Source organism: Paroedura picta, chromosome 11 (assembly GCF_049243985.1).
Source record: "Paroedura picta isolate Pp20150507F chromosome 11, Ppicta_v3.0, whole genome shotgun sequence".
NCBI lineage: Eukaryota > Metazoa > Chordata > Lepidosauria > Squamata > Gekkonidae > Paroedura > Paroedura picta.
Window position 1 is genome coordinate 3,742,902 of NC_135379.1, and position 22,093 is coordinate 3,764,994.

At 49.8% G+C, this 22,093-nt stretch overlaps 1 protein-coding gene and 1 long non-coding RNA gene across 3 annotated transcripts in view; both read left to right on the forward strand.

Moving 5' to 3' along the window:
- Window positions 1-3,174, forward strand: part of LOC143820511 (uncharacterized) — a 35,269-nt gene extending 32,095 nt beyond the window's left edge. The window contains exon 3 of the long non-coding RNA XR_013225376.1: window positions 2,563-3,174. This is a non-coding gene — a long non-coding RNA (uncharacterized LOC143820511). The remainder of the gene's footprint in view (window positions 1-2,562) is intronic.
- A 12,373-nt stretch (window positions 3,175-15,547) lies between these two features.
- CTDSPL (CTD small phosphatase like) overlaps window positions 15,548-22,093 on the forward strand; it is a 59,731-nt gene continuing 53,185 nt past the window's right edge. For both annotated transcript variants that reach the window (XM_077303439.1, XM_077303438.1), the window contains exon 1: window positions 15,548-16,083. Coding sequence is in view for 1 of the 2 variants with exons in the window: in XM_077303438.1 (XP_077159553.1) it covers window positions 16,008-16,083 (76 nt within the window). In the remaining variant the exon portion in view is untranslated. The remainder of the gene's footprint in view (window positions 16,084-22,093) is intronic.

Sequence of the window (22,093 nt, forward strand, 5' to 3'; positions counted from 1 at the left end):
CCGCCGTGACATTAAGGTGAAGGTGGAAATGGTTCTCTTTAACATGCCGCTTAAAGGGTGCTGCGGAGGTGTGATAGATTGGGAAGGCAAGCAAAGGGAACGGCGCAGCAGGAATCCCCCACCCCTCTCCCTTCTTCCAAATTCTTGCTTTGCAAGAACAGAGGAAAATTAAAAAAAATGATAAGGCTCAGTTCTCAGGACAAAAGAACCAAGAATTTTTTTTCTCCTCTCTCTCAGAAGAAGGCTGGTTTTTTAATACCTCGCTTTTCACTACCCGAAGGATTCCCAAAGCAGCTTACAAACACCTTTCCCCACAACAGTTACCCTGTGAGGTAGGTAGGCCTGAGAGAGCTCTGACAGGACTGCTCTGCGAGAACAGCTCTTACAGGACTGTGACTAGCTCAAGGGCACCCAGCTGGCTGCATGTGGAAGCGTGGGGAATTACCCAGCTCTCCAGATCAGGAGCTGCCACTCTTAACCGCAGCACCAAGCTGCCTCTCAAGGGGCGGGGAAATCGGGTTGAGCAAAAGTCAGGATGTCAGCCTGGGTGAGATCAGACTAGCCTGGACCATCCAGGTCAAGGCAAGAGACATTCCAAGGGGGTTTGCCATGGCCTGCCTCCATGTAGCAAACCTGGACTTCTTTCGTGGTCTCCCCCATCTAAGTCCTCACCAGGCCTGGCCCTGCTTCGCTTCTAGAGAACTGATGACATCGGGCTATCCTGGGCTGTCCATGCCCGGGCATTTATGAGTATCGCTGAATTTCTAGCTTTTACAACAACAACAACAACAACAACAAAATGTCCATCATTTTCACTGCAGATCTTTGAAATGTAAAGCTTTAGAAATCTGGGTTGGTTGGTTTTTTTAAGAACCCTGGGAATTTCCAGGAAGTAATAACATCACACTGCTAGATTGGGATAATATTATTGCACACTGTGCAACAACTCCTGGTTTTTAAAAGAGGCTTGGCAAAACCCTCTGTTGGGTTGGAAGGAAAAGAGGGGCTGCAAGGAGCCGATATGGGGGGGGGGGGTGGAGGCACCTGTGGAGGTGCAAAGGGACCCTTTTCCTGCCAGGTGGCTTGCTGAGAACATGGACTACATTCTTTCTGGGATGATCACACCAAACTAGGCTTGAGAAAGAATGTACTGAGGAGGAGGAGGAGGAAGAAGAGGAGAGAAGAAGAGCTGTTTTTTATGCCCTGCTTTTCACTGCACAGCGGAGTCCTAAAGCAGCTTACAAACCCCTGGGGAGAGCAGTTTGGCACAATGTCATGTCCACCCCCAAAACAGTTATTTTCTCCAGGCTGGAAAGGAAATGACGGTTCCCTTTGAGTGCTCTTCCCCCTGCCCCAAAATACAATTGGCAAGCCAAGGCAGAGAAAACCTCTGCACGCCTATAGTGCAGAATTAAAATGGCTTACCAGACCTGCCCTTTTCTTAGAGAACCCTGAGAGCCAAGGTCACAAGCCACTGGATGACACCCGGAGGAAGACAGAAGGTGGGAGTCTCCATATGCAACAGAGCACAGCTTTATTGAGAACAGAAACGACGTTTTAAAGACAACCGCAACAACTTTGTAAAGAGAGAGGAGAGAGAGAGCCCTCGCTGTCTAACTGACTAATTGTTGTTCCAGAGGCAATCAGGGAGTGGGAAACCTCCAAGTGAGCCAGCTGAGACTGAGGAGGAGGTTATTTGAACAAAACACCAGGAAGCTCCTGATCTAAATATGCTAACTACGCATCTGCTCTGATGCCCCCTACAGGTTCGTCTCCATATGCTGTTGAATCATGCACACGACTGGTCTCGCGTCTTCCAACAGGCAGTTCTGCCATTGTGATGACGTGATGTGCCTTCTGGCAAAACCATAGAGTCTCCGGCAATTGCTAGAACAACGTGGCATCACTTCTGGGCTTCCCTTGAGTATGATTTCACGCCCAGTGCCAGCAATTCTTTTTTAAATTAATTTTCCTCCCACTGGAGGTGAGAAGCGGAAGACCTGGTAACGCAAATGAACCATACTTCATGCAGCAGCGCTAGGATATTCTGGAGGATTACTCTCTGCACGCTCACAAAGGCACAACTGCCAGGATTCGTGGAAGAGGGAGCCATAATGTTTAAGATGGTATATATCTGATGCACAGGCATTCCCAAGAGACAAAGTCTGCTGTCATTGAAGAAAAGCACAATTTGCACTTTAAAAAACTGGCTTACAGTAAGCCACTAAAAAACTTACAAACACACATGATGTAGAGGTAGAAGAGGAAGAGCTGGTTCTTATATGCCACCTTTCTCTACCCAAGGGAGTCTCAAAGGGGCTTACATTCGCCTTCCCATTCCCCTCCCCACAACAGACACCCTGTGAGGTGGGTGAGGCTGAGAGAGCCCTGATATCACTGCCCGGTCAGAACAGTTTTATCAGTGCCGTGGCAAGCCCAAGGTCACCCAGCTGGCTGCATGTGGGGGAGCACAGATTCAAACCCGGCTTGCCAGATTAGAAGTCTGCACTCCTAACCACTATACCAAACTGGCTCTTTAAATTTAACTTTAACACATTGCAGGTGTTAACGGAACATGCCCGGCCTCGAACTTATCGATTAACAAGCTTTATACAACGTTCGAATCTGAAGAGAACATTTCAAACCTCAATTTTGTACCCTCAACCTCCAAAAAGTCAATTCACGTTTCAAATTTTGAGCTAGCCACCTTCAAGGCGAGATCTCTGCTGTCCTGCGTTCAAAGTCACAGTACCGGCATCATGTCCCAAAACTGCGCCAGTGGCCGAACTTGAAATATTCGAGTTTAAAATCTTCACGATTGAACGGCTGGGTGGCTTTGGACCCTTATTTTTTCCTCTGTCACGAAGGGGTGGCTTTGAGAAACAAACTTCAAAAGAGGAAGTGAGAGAGGGGCCTGGAATCAAACGACATAAGCAGCGCCGTTTAAACAAATCTGCTAATTACCAAATTATTCCGACAGATTATAATTCAGAACGGCACGTCACAGAAGCCATCTGCCGGCTTGCCTGCCCTTTCATGTCGCAAGGGGTAATGATCTTTGTTAAACCGCCGTGAGGAAATAATTAAAAACCGTATAACAAGATATTTTATTAATGGCACACGCGTAGTGCCCCGCTTCCCGAACACGGGGGCACGCGGCTCGCGGGCTGTCTCCCGGGGGGTTCTCGTGTTTGCCACTGTTTTAATAAAAACATGAGAGGCAGCTGTGTAAACCCGGAGATAGGCCTTGCGTGGGGAAGGAACAAGAAATCCCTACGCAGAACCGCATGCAGATGACACAATCTTTTATTTATCAAAGACTTCCAGCTGAGAGTCACTTTCCATAAGTGCGAATTCAAAAAAGAAAAGCTCCAAATGAGAGTCATAATGAACTCAAGATTCCGCCGAAGAACTCTGGTTTTGAGGCCGAATCGGATACAGGATGCTGAGCCTCACCTTGCAATAAACCATGATGTGGGGTGGCCAAACTGGGGCTCTCCAGATTCCACGGACTACAATGCCCACGAGCCCCTGCCAGAGGTGGAGGGGCTCGTGGGCATTGTAGTCCGTGGAATCCGGAGAGCTGGAAGAGAGCTGGAATTCCCACCTCCCCCAATTCCCACTCGTTGCCAGGTCTTGAGTGATTCAGGCTCTGCTAAGCCCCGGTCTACCTGGATGCAGAGATCCTCAGGGCCTAGGGATGCTAGAGGCCTTCTAACATTCAGATGCTGAAATTCAGTGTGTGGAGCCTGGGAGAGCTCTGTGAGAACAGCTCTATCGGGACTGTGAATAGCCTATCTCTCTGTGACACCACTCGGCTACCTTCCTGGAGCTTCTGCCAGCTATTCTACATCGGCCACAATGGAAAGGAAGCAGCTCCCACACCGTGACCTCACTTCCTGCCCTGCCACTTTTACTTCTGTAAAGTCCCCCGTTGCTTCCTGTGGCTCCCCAGACTAGGGTGCTCTCTCAAGGTCCCATTCCCAGGTCCACTCAGCCAAGACGAGCTAGCTCCAAACATCAGCCCCTGCTTTGCAAGAAGACCACCCAGACCCCCAAGAACTTCAGCTAACATCCAAAACTGAACCAGGAAGACGGCAGAGCTCCCTCCTCCCCTGCAAGGCTGCAGCAGGCTCTCCGTGGGAACTTACAACGAAATTTCGGTCTTGGCGTAATTATCACGCATATCCGTTACCTTGATGGCCATCCTGTCTGAAAAACTGAGGTCATCGGTGTCCGAAGTCTTCTGGAAACTGCCCTGGTGTTTAATGGTACAGGGGACACAAATGATTTATGGCCGGTGAGATTATATATTGAATTTCACAGTGTGTGTGTGTGAAATTAATAAGGCTGAAAACCAAGCCAAACAAGATTTACCAGAACTATAAATCTCCGGCTGTGTTTCTCCAAGGCCGACAAACTGGACAGGCTAGATGAGAACAAGGGTTCACCCCAGGAGGGGGAGAGAATGGGCACTCTTTTCAGCGCCCCCCAATCCCCAAATATCCTCTCACGTGGAAGGGCTGTATACTTTTGACTAAACAAGGTGGCTCTTATTAAATCTGCCAGCCAAATCCATGTCCTGTCAAGCTTCCAGGTGTGTCTGGCGGGGGACCCAGCTATTCCCTAGCACGGACTATTTGTATTCATTTTTATTTTATTGCCTGTTTTATATGGGATCCTAGAATGATAGCATCACAGAGTTGGAAGGGACCTCTGGAGTCATCCAGTCCAACCCGCTGCTCAATGCAGGAAACTCACAACTACCTGCTCACTCACACCTCCATGCACAGCCCATTCCCCTGCTGAACTACTCTCACTGTGAATTTCCCCCCTGATATCTAACCGGTACCATTCTACACGTAGTTTAAAGCCATGACTGCAGGGTCTCTCCTCTGCTGTCTACTCCCTGCCCTCCTCCAAGAGACAATCTTTAAGGTACTTCGTGTTCCCTCTCCACCTCCTCTTCTCCAGGCTGAACCTTCCCAATGCAAAGCAAGTGACATCATTCCCCTTTCCTTCCTTTTATCCTCTCAACAACCCCGTGAGGTAGGTTAGACGGAGAGAATATGACTGGCCCAAGCTCACCTAGCAAGCTTCCACAGCAGAAGGGGGATTCGAACCCGGGTTTCCCAGATCCTAGTCCCACACTTAACCACTATACTAGGCTGGCTCTTTAAACAAGCCACATGGCCCACTGGGTTTTGTCCATCCTCTTGGAATGCTACCTGGGAAACATTAACCAGGTCAGATTTCAACATCTGAAGAAAACAAACCAAAAAAAAGGGCATGTTTCTAGTCCTCTGTATATCCCCAGTTACGAAGGGTTTGGCTGCTTCGGAGGGTGAACTCTATAGGATAAATTTTTAGGGTATGCAAGATCTGTAGTGTGCATGAATGAAGAATTCCCTACAGGGAAATGTACAGTTAGCATATTTAGATTAGCAACTTCCTGGTGCTTAAAAAGATGGCCTTTTCCAGAGTCCGGATTGGTTCCTCTGGAGTTTTACAAGCTTATGCTTTGAACTGCAAGCTCCCTCGAGCAGGCCTCTGCAGAGGGGGTGTACAAATATTCAAAAGAAATTTAAAAAGACAACCTGCCAACCGGGGCAAGAGGGCGGGGGTTCGGAAGGAAAACGGTCCTTAGTGGTTCTCCAGCAAGAAGTTCTCGCCTCTGTTTGGGAGACGGAGGAGACATCGGTCTGACCTCAGAGGGATGGAAGCAAATGCAACCGGGTCCCAGGGTGCCTGAGAAAGACGAAAAGGCACCTTTCTTTTCCGAAGAGGGATGGTCAGTGGCCATTCTGCGGACCCTGGCAGTTCTGTGTCAATTGAAAACCTGGGCAGCCTCTGGGGAGGGAGGGGACTTTTGACGGCCCACTTGCCATCGATTTCCCCCCTAGCAGATTACAGAGAGGTTTAGGGCTCCATGGCACGATCACATCCATTACGAGCCAGGGCTGGGCTTCAAATCGCCTTTACTCCCATTCGTTTTTCGTTGCATAATTTCAAAGCAAAAAAGAACAGGTTGCAGAAGCTGCTGGTATGGATCTAGATGGCAAAGGAGAGCCACGGGTGAAAAGTGGCGGCTTTCTCTTTTCGGCTCCCTCTCTGACCGGCCAGACTGGCTGTTTGGATGTGTGCTGGAGCCTGCGTAGGCACAGGGAGAAAGGAATTATTTCGAGCGAAGCCCGCACCCTAAGAAGAAATCCAGGGAATCTGCAAGAGTTCCGCCGGAGCGGAACAAGGGCCTGCCCGGTCCCGCCTTCCGCTGGGAGCAACAGCCAGCCAGACGGCAACTGGGGTTACGCGCAGGCCGTGCAAGAACAAGCCTCTAATTGACTTTGCAAATTGGAGCAGCCTCCCGGCCCAGGCCGCCAGCCTGGCTGTGAATTCCAGCGATGATGAAAGGTAGGCTTGGAGCGGCCACCTCTCTGCCCTTCCCGTGCGCCTGAGCACGCTCAAGATATGGCTGCGGTTTTGAGCCCGGCAAGCTGGGTGGTGCTCTGAGGAGGAGATGAACCTGCAGCGTCTGCTGCCCGCTCTCTCTCCGTTCGGCTCAAGAAGAACAATCAGAAAGTTTTCCCCAGAGATCCCCTGGAATTACAGCTCTTCTCCAGGCTACAGGGATCAGTTCCACTGGAGAAAAGGGACGCTTCACAGCAGGGGTGGCCAAAGTGTGACTCTCAGACATCCAAGGACTACAATTCCCACGAGCCCCTGCCATGGCAGGGGCTCGTGGGAATTGTAGTCCTTGGATATGTGAGAGCCACACTTTGGCCACCTCTGCTGGAGGGTGCAGTTTAGGCCACTTTACCCCACTGAGGCCCCTATCCTTCCCAGTCCCCAAATTTCCTGGATCCGGCAACCTGACCCTCAGATCCCCTGCCAATGTGGCCGCAGGGGACCTGGTGACCCTAACTCCTTTGTGCCAAACAGGGAAGAAGAGACCCACCTGCCGTTGCAGGCCTGTTCTTTGCCCAGAATGGCCTCCATTTTTTATTTCCTTCCCGTCCTGTCCCCTCCTTCCTCGGCACAATATTAGTCACCTTCGGCCGCCGTCCCTCCTGCGATGGGGATAATTATTCCTTCCCTATATTAATCCCGCTCGTCTCCTGCATCCATAAACACGGCTAATACGTCCATTTCCGGAAAGCAGACCTTTTTTAATTAAGGCAACATCCCTTGGAAAGGCATTTCATAACACCAATTAAGGTTTAACAAAGGAGGCTGCTTTGCTAAAGGGGAGCGGCGAGGAGTGAAGCCATCCCTGTAAGCAGAGGCTGTGGGGAGTTCTGTGCTGGTCAGCCAGCCAGGTCTGAGAGCCACGAGGTCGTGGCTAAGAGTGGCGGTCTCGAATCTGGAGAGCCGGCTTGGGTGGGGTTTAAATGTGCCAAGGGGGGGGGCACAACAGCTGCTTAAAAGAATAAAATAGCCTTATTGGGAAGAGAAACCACTTTGTGTGGAAAGGAGGGCGAGGGCGAGGGAGTGTGTCCTGTTGAACTGTTCTGTTGTGGAGGCAAGCAGGGAGGAAGTGTGCACAAAAAGACAGGAAGTCTCCAAACGAGCCAATCAGGACAGTGCAGATTATTTGAAAAAATATGTGTATGATTCAATAGCGTATGACAAATATCCTGCAGGGGGCATCTGAGGAGATGCATAGTTAGCATAGTTAGAATAAGAACTTCCGGATGATTGGCTCATTTGGAGACTTCCTGCTCCTTCCAGCACACTACCTCCCTGATCGCCTCCAGAACCACACTGAGTCAGTTAGACTGCTAGGGCTCTCTCTCTCTCTCCTCTCTACAACGTTTTTTTCTTCTCCATAAAACTTTTTATTCTGTAAATCGCCTGTGCTTCATTCCCCCTTGCATATTTGAACTCTGCCGACAGCTACACCACCCTGGCTCTCCATTCGGTCCCCCCTCCCCATTAGGTGAAGATGGCGGAGCCAAGATTCTCACGCGAGACCCCGGACCGGAAAGTCACCAGGAAAAAAGCTCCTTCTCCTCTGTGCTGTGTTTTTGTCTGACATGCCAAAGACAACTCTGGCCGAAAGCATCTGGAATATCTCGTGACACTGGAAATGCAAAGGTCACATTCCAGTCCTGACCACTTAGCGGCCATCAGATCGGGAAGTTAAATAACTGGGTTGCCCTGTGATTTTGGGGTGGGAGAAGGTGGAAGGAAGGGGAGGGAGCTCAGCTGCAACACTCTCGTGTAACGCTTTTTTAAGGCCGGAGAAATTGCATCCTTGCTTGCCTTCTTTTTTGCTTTTTCTCTGATTCTTCTCTCAAAACACTATTTTTGGTTATGTATATTTTAAGCTGGTCTTACCACTCGGCAAGAGAAGCCGTCTTCACTCTCTCTTTTTCTTTTTTTCCATCCTTCCTTTCCTTTCCTTTCCTTTCCTTTCCTTTCCTTTCCTTTCCTTTCCTTTCCTTTCCTTTCCTTCTTTCCTTCTTTCCTTCCTTCTTTCTTTCTTTCTTTCTTTCTTTCTTTCTTCCTTTCTTCCTTTCTTCCTTTCTTCCTTCCTTCCTTCCTTCCTTCCTGCATAAGATTGTTTGGGAAATGAGAGGCAGCTGACCAGGCTGCGTTTTGCCGCTGGTTGGCCCATTCTGAATTCTTTCCAAACTTGCAGTGCCTGTTTGACCAGAGGTGTTCACAAATAGTTTTTCACTCCATACAACCACTGCGGCTACAACCTGCAGCAGGAAAACAATACGTGGACTTTAATCTAGGATTGCCAGCTCTGGGCTGAGAAACTGCTGGAGATATTTATTTATTTATTTATTTGTTTATTATATTTATATACCACCCTCCCCGAGGGCTCAGGGCGGCTTACAGAAAACAGGGAGGATACAGCTAACACATGGTAACATGTAACAATAACAGCAGTAATATTATAACAATAATAATTTAACATGATAGTAACAATGATACATATATGGGGCTAGAGTCTGCGGAGGGAGGGTTTGTGATGGGGTGGGGGGGACCTTGGCAGGGTATAATGCTATAGAGTTCACCCTCCCCAGCAGCCATTTCCTGCAGAGAAACTGATCTTTGTTGTCTGGAGAACTCCTGGCCTCCATTCTCAAGATCAGAAATCTTCAGAAAGGGGGCTCATTATCATAGGGACGGGCCCTATGGGAGGACACTTCCTACTGGAATAACCTCCTTATTCGGAAGTCATCAGTCATTCTTAGGGACGAGGCAGAGCCCCTGGCCTTTGTGGTTGTTCCCCTCTATATGCATGGATTCCAGCACACATGACGCCACATTTAAGGGGCTCCTATGAAAGAATTGCGTGTCTTCCCTGGCTCCGTGGACTTCCCAAATTTTGTGCCCCTTATCCTCCCACGTGTGTAAAAGGCCAACAAGTCACAGCCGATTTATGGTGACCCCAGCAAGGGGCTTTCAAGGTAAAGGAGAAGCAAAGGTGGTTGGCCATGGCCTTTCTCTGCAGAGCCTTCTTTGGTGGCCTCCCATCCAAGACTTATGGAGACTCCAGCAAGGGGCTCTCAGGACAAGGGAGAAGTAGAGGTGGTTGGCCATTGCTTTCCTCTGCAAAGCCTTCCTTGGTGGTCTCTCAAGGCAAGGGAGAAGTAGAGGTGGTTGGCCATGGCCTTTCTCTGCAGAGCCTTCTTTGGTGTTCTCTCAAGGCTAGGGAGAAGTAGAGGTGATTGGCCATTGCTTTCCTCTGCAAAGCCTTCCTTGGTGGTCTCCAGCAGCTGAAGCCTTGTCCTATAGTTGTCCCCCAGCAACTGCTTACTGCTTCTGAACATGGAGGTTCCATCAAACCACTACATAGGCGCTACCCATGATGGGCCCTTGTTTTTCCTGAACACGTGGATGGATCCTCTCTGCTTGCAGCAGTCTCCGAAAGGCAGCCGAAAATACTAGCCGTTTCTGTTCTTTCTCAAAAGGGTCCCCATTTGCCAGCCGCCATGAATGAATGCCACAAATGAAAAGCAACTGGACCCCATCCAGGGTTATGAGCACACAGCAAAAACAACAACAACAACCCCCCCCCCCAAACAGTTGTGGCATATATCATAACATAGACGTGTTTCTGCAGCTCAGACAAAGAACAAGATTTAGTGCTTCACGGAGCGCCTCTTGGCAAATCACAGCAATGTGCTGCTCCAGAGCGCTTGAGAGATGTGTCCCTGCTTAGGTGGGCAAGCGACAAAGCCGGCAGTTGACAAACGCATGCAACAATGCAGGTTTCTTACTGGAGGTTTCGGCGGGAGAGAAATAATCCAGAGCCAGGGGACGTCCTTCGTGGCGCACAAGCGTTCCTCAGTCCCAGCGTCACAGATTTATTTATTTATCTATCATATGGTGTGTGTGTGTGTGTGGTGTAGCCTGGAGGTCTGAGCATTGTCTAGCAGCCAGGCGAGGGATGTTCAAAGGTGGTCTGCCTCAGACTGCGTCTGCATCCTGGCCCCTCGTATCCCTTGGAGGGACCATCACCAAATCCAAGGGGATGAAATTAATGCAAAAGAAATTTCATCTAAACTTCTGGAAGAAGTTTCAGACAGTCAGAGCGGTTTCTCAGTGGAACAGGCTTCCTCGGGAGGTGGTGGGTTCTCCATCTTTGGAGATATTTAAACGGAGGCTAGATAGCCATCTGACGGAGAGGCTGATTCTGTGAAGGCTCAAGGGGGTGGCGGATGACAGTGGATGAGCAAGAGGGTTGTGAGTGTCCTGCATAGTGCAGGGGGTTGGACTAGATGACCCAGGAGGTCCCTTCCAACTCTAGGATTCTATATAGAGGATGGAGCAGAGTTGTTCTCTCTTGCCCCAGAGAAAAATTTGAGTCCACCAGCGGCACTTTTAAGACCAACCGCGTTTTATTCAAGGGATGTGCATGCATGCCGTCTAGTTGCAGCCAGGCATTATCGGGGAAAGACGGTGTCCCAGCCCTGCCTGTAACTGCAGAACTCTTCTCTTCCACTCGGGGAAACGAACTGATCAACCTTGAGAAGAGTAATTTTATGAATCGGCCTTTGTTTCGAGGAAATTAAGATCCCTGCCGTCAGAACCGTTCAAGCTGAAAGCTCATTGGGACTCCAATCGATCAGCCAAATTCGCAGTAATCTATCGTGCTTCCCCGGTCGGTCATTCCCTCTCATTCATCCTTGCTCCTGACATTCCCATGCAAATATCTGACGGGTGGCATGCTCAGGTGAGGCCGCCCCACTGGCTAGCTTTCTGCGATCTCCTCCTCCCATATTATCCCCTCTGCATTTTCATAAAACGATCCCCCAGCACCACCACCACCATCATGCGCCGAAATGACAACCGCCTCTCGTTAGCGCCACGACTGCCTCGTCGTTACAAAGAGGGATGGCATAGACGCGGCTTGGCTTCATGCGCCAGTTCATTACCAGAATCTGCCGCTGTAGCAGGACCGGCTGGGAACCAATAAAGGGGCTGCGGATGGAAAATTAAGAGATTGTCCCCGGCTCTTTGAAGTGTACAAAGCCACAGAGGCTCTGGATTTAACGGCCGCGGGAAAGAACAATAAGCTTAATCTATCAAACCATTTACCGGCAAGAGAGGAGCAGAGCGCATCAGTGATAATACTTATGAGCTTTTAGAGGGTTTTCTCCCCCTTTAAAAAGGAGCGGCATTTGTTCGTTTTGTAAACAGCCACGCTGCGTGATGAGGAGGAAACTCCCCTAAGAAGGGCATGAATCTCCCCTTCCGCATTGTTGTTTAGGAGCAAATGAAGTGACAGGCCGCTGGCTCGCCCTGCTAAACATTACCTGCCCTGATGGACCACGGGTCGCTAGGGGTTCGGGAAGAGAAACACCTTTCCCCACAGTAGCTTCCTGAAATTAGCCCAGTATGGCGTGAACTTTGACCGCCAGGTAAGCTTACCTTGCTTGAGAACAAAGTGAGTCCTGGGGCACACCTTGAAGGCCAACCAAGTTTTATTCCTGGCATGAGTTTTTGCAAGAAAGCGTGAGGAGGCCACTCCTTCTGCGGGCAAGATGGTTGAATCTTGCGGTTCCTTCTGCCCAGTATGCGGACTAAATTTCCTCAGTGGAGGCGTGTGTCCTGCTGAGTCACAGTTGGGCTATCAAAGAGACCTGTTTGTATTGCAAACCAGATTATCACTCGTAGTCTGTCCCTTCATAGCTCCTCCCCAGTTAAGAAGCATCCTTTTGAATGACCAGTATGGGCATTATATTGCCGGTGTGAGCCTACTCGTGAGAGATGTTTACAAGATTCGTCAGGTTCATGGGACCTCCCATATGTCCCCCCCCCCCAGTTTAAGATTTAGTGGGCACAGCCCGCTCAATATCCCTGCCCTCAAAGATGTCAAACTGGCCACAGCCTAGTGCAGGGGTAGTCAAACTGCGGCCCTCCAGATGTCCATGGACTACAATTCCCAGGAGCCCCTGCCAGCAAATGCTGGCAGGGGCTTCTGGGAATTGTAGTCCATGGACATCTGGAGGGCCGCAGTTTGACTACCCCTGGCCTAGTGGAATACTCTCCCTGGAGAGATCAGGGCTCTGCAGGACCCGGGACAGTTCCGCCGGGCCTGTAAAATTGAGCTCTTCCACCAGGCCTAGGTTTGAGGCCAGAAATGAGACCGGAATTCTGGCCTCCCTCCCCAAAACATCAGCCAGGTTTGAGCCATATTTGACATCTCTACCACACCCACCTGGAAATTAGAGGCAGTTTTTAACGAATCTGACTGTAAAATATTATAATAAATTAAATATTGTTATTTCACTGATTACCCACCCTGAGCCTTTGAGGAGGCTGGGTTAAAAATAAACATGTATTATTTTATTATGATTTATTTCACGGGCAGCCACAGAAGGCACAGAGTTCCTAGCAGTAAGTCTCAATTCCAAAATCCCAAACTGATTTTTTTGGGGGGGAAAGACAAACCTTTTTGAACTGGAGGCAGGAGGTCAGCTGCTACAAAACAATGATAGAAAAAAAGTTGACGTCCATGTGCCAAAGGACATCTGCAACTTCATGCAGGGGCATTTGAACAAACGGGCTGAAAGGTAAGGACGAAGGGTGAGCCGTTTCTAGTGGCCGTGGAAGGGGATGGGAAACTGCTGCAAGGATTTTACATCATGTAAAAGTGGGGGGCCAGTTCAAGGATACTGCGCATGTTCAGTACACTGGACATCTTGGGCTCAATTCCCCATTTCTTCAGTTAAAAAAGGAGCGCAGGTTATCACGGTCATCGTCGAGTCATTGTTGAGACCCTGAGAAACTGGCATCCCTCATAGCGGTCAAGACTCAACTACATAATTTCCAGACTCAGTAGAAAGCAGCTTCCTCTGTCCTGGAGAGATTCTGGAACATGAACTAGGGGGTTGTGGAAACCGGCTGTATTTCAACAGGAATGCGGGGGGGGGGACATAGGAGGAGGAGGAATTGGCCAGCATTATACCAACCGGCTCCTGTCAAACCTGAGCATATCTCACGGATCATCAGCACCTAATAGCTAATCTAAATGCTAAATAGTTATTCAGATTCCTGGCTGCTGGTTAATAACGGGGGGGCCCAGCTCCTTACTCCCCTGTGCTTGGAATTCAAATTAAGGGGGACACGGCATAGGTCAAGTGGTGTCAAGTATTACTGGTTGAATTTCGGAGTGAGGATTCTCTTGCATTATAGCCTGCTGATGCCCCTACCCTTCCCAAACTCCACCCTTCCCAGCTTCCCTCCTCAAAGTCTCCAAACCTGGCAATGGCTACCCGATGTTTTCTGCACGGGGTGTTTCTATACGCATGCCCAGGAGTAAAGGGTGGTGAGGGGATTAAAATGTGGAACTCACTGCTAGAGGATGTTGTGATCCCCCCCCCCTCCAGGAATGAACCGCGTTTAAAGCAGAATTAGATTCATGTGGGAGAGGTCTATCCACAGTTACCAGCCATGACGACTAAAGGGAACCTCCATAGCCAGGGGCACTAATCCTCTGAATCTCAGAGCCAGGAGGGAACCTCAGGGAAAGGTCTCAGCCTCTGTTGTGGCCCCTTCAGAGGAACTGGTTGGACAGGAAGCTGATCTAGATGGACCCTCCCTGGTCTGAGCCAGCAGGGCTCTTCTGATATTCTTCTAAGGGCCTCTTTGCCCTGCGGCTGGCCCTGCAGAGGAACTGACTGGTTGCTATTGGACTAGATGGACCCCTGGCCTGATCCAGCAGCGGGGCTATTAAGGTGTTCTTCTAAGGCACTGGTTCTCAACCTGGGGTCAGGACCCCTTTGGGGGGGAGACACCATCCACACAACAGCCTTGCAGGGGAGATCGAGAGAGAGCATTCATCTGTCTGGAGCAGTGGAAAAGAGTGAGATCGGCATGACGGGACAAGAGGCAGAACTGAACTGAGAAACCCCGGGGAAAAAAACCCTCTTTATATACAACCATGAACCATGGATCTCCACGCCATTGGTCAGTTTCGGTTTAATTTCTGTGAAAGAACCCTTGCATAGTTTTATGCTTGGGGGTCACCCACAACAGGAGGAACTGCATTAAAAGGTCGCGGCATTAGGAAGGTTAAATTAAATGGACTCCGGGGAACGGTAGAGGACAGGAAGGCCTGGAGGATCATTGTCCAGGGGGTCGCGATGGGTCGGACACGACTTCGCACCTAACAACAGCAAATTAGGAAGGTGGAGAACCACTGCTCTAGGGCACGCACCCAGAGAGGGATTAAACGGGGCACGCGCTGCCAGAGGCGGTAGTGAGGGTCGTCCCAGGGGCTTGAGCCGATTCAAGGAGAGGAAGAAGCCTATTCGTGGCGACCAGCCCTGCTGACAGCCTCTGGACCCCGGAGCCAGGAGGCAACCTCAGCCGTGTTCTTGTCCAACCCGGAGCAGGGCTAGTCCAGCGGCGGCCCTCCAGAGGTCCGTGGACTACAATTCCCATGAGCCCCTGCCAGCAGGGGCTCATGGGAATTGTAGTCCACGGACCTCTGGAGGGCCGCGGCTGGACTAGCCCTGCTCCGGGACGCTCCGGCACTGAGAGGCCGCCACCAGCAGGGGCGCCAGTCCCGCCCTCGCCCTGGCCCCGCCCCAGGGGGAGGAGCCCTCCGCCGCGCGCCGCGCCCCGCCCCGTTGTTTACCGCCTCCCTGCCGGGGCCTCCGTGTCCGTCTTGCGCCGGGGCGGCTGCGCGCGCGCGCGGGCCGGGCGTGGCGAGGCGAGGGGCGGCGCCGGCGAGGAGGGGCGCTGACGGACGGGCGGCGGGGAGGCTGCTGTGGCGCAGCACGACGGAGACGCCGCCGCCGCCGCAGGGCCCCCTCGGCCGCCGCCTCCCCTCCCTCCCTCTTGCTCCTGCTCAGGCGCTGCCCCTCACAGCCGCCGCCGCCGCGGGGAGGGCGCGGGGAGGGCGGGGCGGGGCGGGGCGGGGGGAGGGAAGGCGGGCGCGATGAGGTAATCCCCCGGGAGGGAGGGGGGCGCGCGCTTCCTCGGCTGCGCGGTTGGGGGGGAGGGGGGATGCGCGGGCTCGTCCGGCCGGGGGGCTCGTTTGGGGGGCGCCGGGGGGGAAGGGGGGAGAGGCCGGCCCGCGCTCCCCTCCCCTCCCCTCGGGCCCTCGGGGGGCCTGTTTCCCTCCCGGGGTCTCGCCCTGCCTTTTAGCGGCGCGGTCTCCCCCTCCCTCCTTCCCGCTTTTGGATTTGGGTTTCTCTCTCTCTCCCCCCCCCCCTCCCCGGTCCCTTCCTTTTTCCTTTCCTCTCTGCTGAGGTTGCTTTGGAAAGCTGCCTCCGGAGCAGGGACGGGGACGCGGGGCTCTGTCCGCCTGCCGCTTGCTTTTCGTTCTTCTTTTTTTTTTTGATTGCACAAGCATTTTGGGTTGGGGGGCTCGGCTTTGCTCCTGGAGTCGTGCTCGTGGGTCGTCCCCCCATCCCATCCTCTCCCCCCCACCCACCTATTGGTTTTCCCGCGAGGAAAACTAGAAAGAGAACCCCCCCAAGGCACAGGGACCCTGCCTCGGAGAGGGAGCTAGCCAGGTGGATCCGTCCTCGGTTTCCATGGACAACCCGTCCATTATCACCCAGGTGACTAACCCCAAAGAGGAAGAAATCCTGTCTTGCGCTCAGGATAAAGGTGAGAACCTCTTCGTCCCGCTCTCATGTTTGCTTGCAGAATGTTCCTTTGGGTGACGTTCGGGGCACGCTGCTGTCAGGGGCCGTGCCCATTTGGGGCTTGAAGTTTCTGGATTCCTTGGATTGCTCTCAGTGGGAATTTATGTAACTTGTATCCCGCCGTAAAACAAATGTAACTTGTATCCCGCCGTAAAACAAGACGGTGGCTCCAGTTATTGAGGGGGAACAGCATGGGGGTCTCTGTTTGCTTCAACTTCCAGTGCCTTCTTGTTGTTGTTGTGCCAGCTAGAGCTTGGGCTGATTCCTGGCCTTTATTGAATTTATTGCGTCGCTTTTGACAGCTCAGCCGATGGGCACAGAGGAATTGTGTTTAGGGCAGAGCCCGTAGCCTTTCCCGGATAAGGATAAAACGAAACAGGCTGGAGACATTTTGTTTTAAGGTTGGTATTGATTGAATCCCCAGTGCTGATCAGTTTCTGGATAAAGGGTCCAGCCCTGAATAAGCAAACCTGACTTGAAGTTGGCTTTCCAGTTCAGAACCCCCCGGACCAAAACCTCGGCCTTTTATTTTTCTTCCAGCAAAAAGGAGGCTTGAGTTTAAGAACAGGGTTGGCAGCGCAGACCTTCAGAAATAAGGGACAGCTGGAGGCCGTGTGATCTGGGACACCATGAATGTGTTTTCCTGATGTTTAGGGAACGTAGATAATCCTGGAAAATAAAGGGTGTGAAACAAATCTGGCTTTGACTCCCTCTGGGACTACAATACACATTTTACTCTTGAAAGGAGAAAAGGATTACAATTATTGATTTTTCTGGGGCCTGTGAGCATTCAGAGTTATTTTTCCTGTGTGTGGAGTGTTGTTGGAAATCATTGCTGCACTGTGATGCTTGTTGTCCGCTTCAGTATTTACGGTGCCTTTTTTTTTTAGGCTAGGTTCATGTGGATTGACTGGTGACGAGGGGCAAGGTATTCTCTTCTGCCTTGCGTTAAGGCTTTGGATTTCATGTCTTTTTCATCCTGATCTGCCTCACTGATTCTGTGACTTTTCTTTTAGCATGCCAGCTGTGTGTGTGTGTGTGTGTTCTAAAAAAGGGCAACAAGCCTATTTTAACCTACAAACAGTAACTGTAATCTAAGAAGGCTTCCTTGAAATGTCTTCCTTTCACATTTTTCTTCCACGTGGAGCAAGGAACATTTACTGCTCTTCATTGTGGAAGCTTGTTAATTGTCTTGGCTATTATAAAAATTGTCTTTGGTCTTCCTACATTAGAAATGTGTGGGATTTTGTTGATGTTTTGGATTTTAGCACCCATAAATATTAGCAGTGGAAAAGATAAAGTGAGTTGATAAATGCTCAGATTTATTTAAGAAGGTCAATTTCAGGTGGGTAAACTCTGTGGGTGTGAAGCAACAAAGTTTGAGTCCAGCAGTACCTTTAAGACCCAAAAAGTTTTAATTCTGGATAGAAGCTTAAGTTTGTTGGTCTTAAACTGAAATCAACTTCCATTTCATTTATGTCTTCTGTTTCAGGAGAAGGGTGTTCTTCCCTAGAATATCTATAAATAGTTTGATATTGTAAGTCGATTTGTGAAATACAAGTGAGGCCTGTTGGCACTATTGCTTAAGGCTGGGATGGCCAGGAGACCTGGAGAAAAGTGTCCTATCCCTCTAATGAAAGGTTAATGTATGGAGGGTATTTTTATAAGGTTAATAGTTCTGTATTGTGAGGCAACAGTCCAAGAAAGTACTTTTATAAAGGGAACAGGCCTATAAACCAGGGATAGTCAAACTGCGGCCCTCCAGATGTCTATGGCCTACAGTTCCCATGAGCCCCTGCCAGCATTCAGTGGCAGGAGCTCCTGGTAATTGTAGTCCATGGACATCTGGAGGGCCTCAGTTTGACTACCCCTGCTATAGACTGTACCCCTGTATATGGGATGGATTATGAATGTTTGTAATGGTTTTTGCTTTCTTTCAGAAAATGGTTATCCTATTCCTATTCGGTTGATTGCATTAACTTACACTGGGCAATCTGCCTTGCATCTCAGTGAGGGAAATTATGCCTTCATTAAAGGGACAGAGATCTTTTTTGCTCTCCAGGCCTGTTGGCAACCCAGCATATAAGAGAGACAATGCTTTTCAGCTCTTTATCCATGGTTAACTGGTGGCAGGCTGTGAGAGAGTGACTTGCCAGCATGGTCTTATTCATGAAGAAGGAACTAGCTGTAAAAGATAAAGGTAAAGGTATCCCCTGTGCAAGCACCGAGTCATGTCTGACCCTTGGGGTGATGCCCTCTAGCGTTTTCATGGCAGACTCAATACGGGGTGGTTTGCCAGTGCCTTCCCCAGTCATCACCGGTTACCCCCCAGCAAGCTGGGTCCTCATTTTACCGACCTCGGAAGGATGGAAGGCTGAGTCAACCTTGAGCCGGCTGCTGGGATTGAACTCCCAACCTCATGGGCAGACAGATTCAGACAGCATATCGCTGCCTTGCCACTCTGCACCACAAGAGGCTCTGTAAAAGATAATTAATGCTAAACAGGTGTTCCTGGTCAGCAGAGCAAGGCCAGTGTTATGTCTGGCACAGGTGACTTAAGGTAAGGTTGGAGTGGGGCACTCTTGGACCTGTGATTCTGCAACCTGTTCTTGCTCTCTCAAATGTGTCCGAAAAGATCAGAGCATTTCATTTGACCCTGGCTGTGGTGCTCCTGTGTGTGGATGGCACATGCAGAGGTCTATAAACCAGCTGAATAGCTGTCAACCACTTGACATTTTGTTCCTTACACAGAACCTGTCTACAGCCAGTCTTGGAAAGCTGGCTTAGGGAGTGAAGCAAATGTTTAGGACGAGAGTTAAGCATAAATGATAAGGGGGTTTCCGCTGTTCATGGAAGTGTCACATGTTGGGGGACAAACGGGCAGTTGCTGTATTTATGGTCTGATTGTAAATTGTATGTCTGTCAGGTGTCCTTTGTAAGAAACAGAATGCCTGATTAAATGGGCTCTTAGTTTGATGAGGCGAGGCTGGTTCTACATTCTTGGGATTTGCCATTTGGTGCCCATTTTGAAGTAGTAGTAAAACCATTCCAGGTGTCTGTAGATCGGCTTGCCTGTGGTGAATCCACCCATGAGCAGGATGCCTGGCACCACACACAACACCTCTCTGGCAATCTGATCAGAGCTGTGGTTTGGGAAGGAATAGTTGATGTTCCTTCCCTTCTCCAGAAATGAGAGAGAGAGAGAGAGAGAGCACCCTGCCTCCCAGGCCCTCTGAGTGTGTCAGAGGATTGGGAAGGGAGTAGGGATTTGTGGAAACTGCAGATAGCAAGCTGGCCAGGGCACCAAGCGATCATTTGTAGGCCCCTAAAATTTACACTGAGGATTTTCCCTCTACCTGCTTACAAGCGTAAGAGAAGCCACTTGCTGCACATTAAGCAATACCTGCTGCTGGTTTTGCTACATGCATGTCTTGCCACTGAGAAGCTGAGGAAGATGCACGTTAGTTTGACTACAGACCTGTGCAGTAGGATGGGCTGAGAAACAGTAACTTGTTTAAGAATGCCTACGGAGTTTAATGGGTAACGTGGATTTCCTGCATTCAGATCCCGCATTCATTCCAGCAAGTTCAGCACACGAATTCCAAATGTTGTTTGTGCCCTTCTCTGTTGAAGTCCGGCTGTTGGCTTTTGTTTTTCTGGTGCTGTGGTGTCGAAAGAGGGCAAAGTTAGTAAATCATGGTCAGTCTTGTTTGGTGAGTGGAAAAAACAAATGCCTCCCAGCCTGCTGAAGAAATGGGCTGCTATCGGTGCAAACTACTTCAGCTGAACAGTGGAATGATAATGCTGGTAGGACTTTTAAAATAACTTTTATGTCATTAATTAGGAGCATGCTTTGTTGGTTCCTTAAAAAAAAAAACACCCCGATTGTTATTGCACCTTAGAAAGTAAAGCATGGGAGAATAAGGAGTTTTGCCCAACACTTGGGAACTCCTTCCCCCAGAATTCTCTCAGAATCAGAACATAGAACAGAAAGTTCTCTAGTTCATCAGAATAGTCTAATTTTGTCCAACGCACAGCTCGGCTTTGCATGTTTTTGTGCTCCAGAAGGTGCAGGAAAAAGCTAATGGAACGGAGGCCAGAGAGTTTTCGTCTTACCGAGCTGTTAGAAAAAGGAGAGAAGCCACATTGCTTTCTCATGGGGACTTGATCTGACAGGTCCAGAGCCCCTGTGGCCTCCCCCCTACCTCTCTAGCTGGGAGAAGAAGAAGGGGAAACCCCAGGCAGGCTGATGGGACCCTTTGAAGCTGAAAAATGAAGGGATGTTTGGAAGAAGCAATCATTAAGATGCAGTGATTGTATTTGCATGCCCTAAGCTTGTGCAGGCTGAAGTGGCTGTGGACTGATAACCACTAAAACAGTTATGTATTCTTTCCCCCTGTAATATGGTGGGTGCATTTCATGTGTTCTATGTTGCCCTAGCACGTCATGAGCACATGAAGCTGCCTTCTGCTGAATTAGCCTTCAGAGTATTGCCTAAATCACACCAGCAGCAGTGAATCATAGAATCCTAGAGTTGGAAGAGAACTCCTGGGTCATCTAGTCCAACCCCCTGCACTATGCAGGACACACACAACCCTCTCGCTCATCCACTGTCACCTGCCCACTCCCTTAAGCCTTCACAGAATCATCCTCTCCGTCAGATGGCTATCCAGCCTCTGCTTAAAAATCCCCAAAGATGGAGAACCCACCACCTCCCAAGGAAGCCTGTTCCCCTGAGAAACCGCTCTCACTGTCAGGAACTTCTCCCGGATGTTTAGATGGAATTTTTTTTGCATTAATTTCATCCCATTGGATGTTCCAGGGTCTCGGGAAGAAGTTTTTCACATCCCCTCCAGCCTGGTCTTTTTAACTGGAGATCCCAGGTGTTTGACCTGGGACCTTGGGCCTGCCAGGCAGATGCCCCTGAGCCACAGCCCTTCCCTTTGGGGGCTGATCCCGTGAAGTCTGTATTTGCCTCTTCCCCTCGTACTGTAGGGATGCTAGCTGCTGCTTTGAGAAATGTGTTGCATGCCTAGCAATGAATGCTTATTTTTGTGTCATCATCCCTCATTAATGCTGCTTGCTGCCTGTGTGAATCTGCTGTAAGGGAAAGTTGTTTCTTTAGCCTTGAAGTCCCCACCCCACCCTTGGCGTCTGAGTGCAGATCTGCTTGGTCTTTCTGTTGGTTGATGTGTATATATTCTATTTTATATGGTTTCAGCATTTGGAAATCCCTAAATTCTGCCTAAAGTTATTAGGAAGGCCCTGTGCTAATATTGTTTTATGATTGCTCGGCGGCGGGGGGGGAGTCTTCCTAGAGAGGGGCCTGTGGTGTAATGCAGGGGTAGTCAATCTGTGGTCCTCTAGATGTCCATGGACTGCAATTCCCATGAGCCCCTGCCAGCATTTGCTGGCAGGGGCTCATGGGAATTGTAGTCTATGAACATCTGGAGGACCACAGGTTGACTACCCCTGGTGTAATGGAGACGCTTGGGAGGTGACCTCTGCTAGGGACAATGTTTTCCCCTCCCAGCCCCGCTGAATTATGCTGTTTTTACTAGCAAAGCACAGTCAAAAGGTTATCCTAGTTTGCAATCTGCTTGCTGCTTGACTAAATAGATTTGTTCTACTAGGAATATTTGCTGGTAGATTCAGATGTTATCATTAACAGGCTGTCTTTTGTCATTGGCTTGCTGATTGGCAAATTGGTTTTACCACACTTCTAGCCTTTGAATCCCAGTGACAAAAGTGGCTTGTAAATGAAAACAAGGATAAATAAGAATATAGTAGAGGGCTCTTGTGCTGGTTGGTGTCAAATATGTTCTTATTTGATTTTAGGTTGTGTAATTGAACATAATTTGGACAAGTACTTTGCTTTGCTGCTATCTTTTGGAATCCCGGTGCTTAATTCAAGATGTCTGACTTGGGGGCGATTATGTTTTTTTTTTTAAATCAGTTTCTTTTCCATTGAT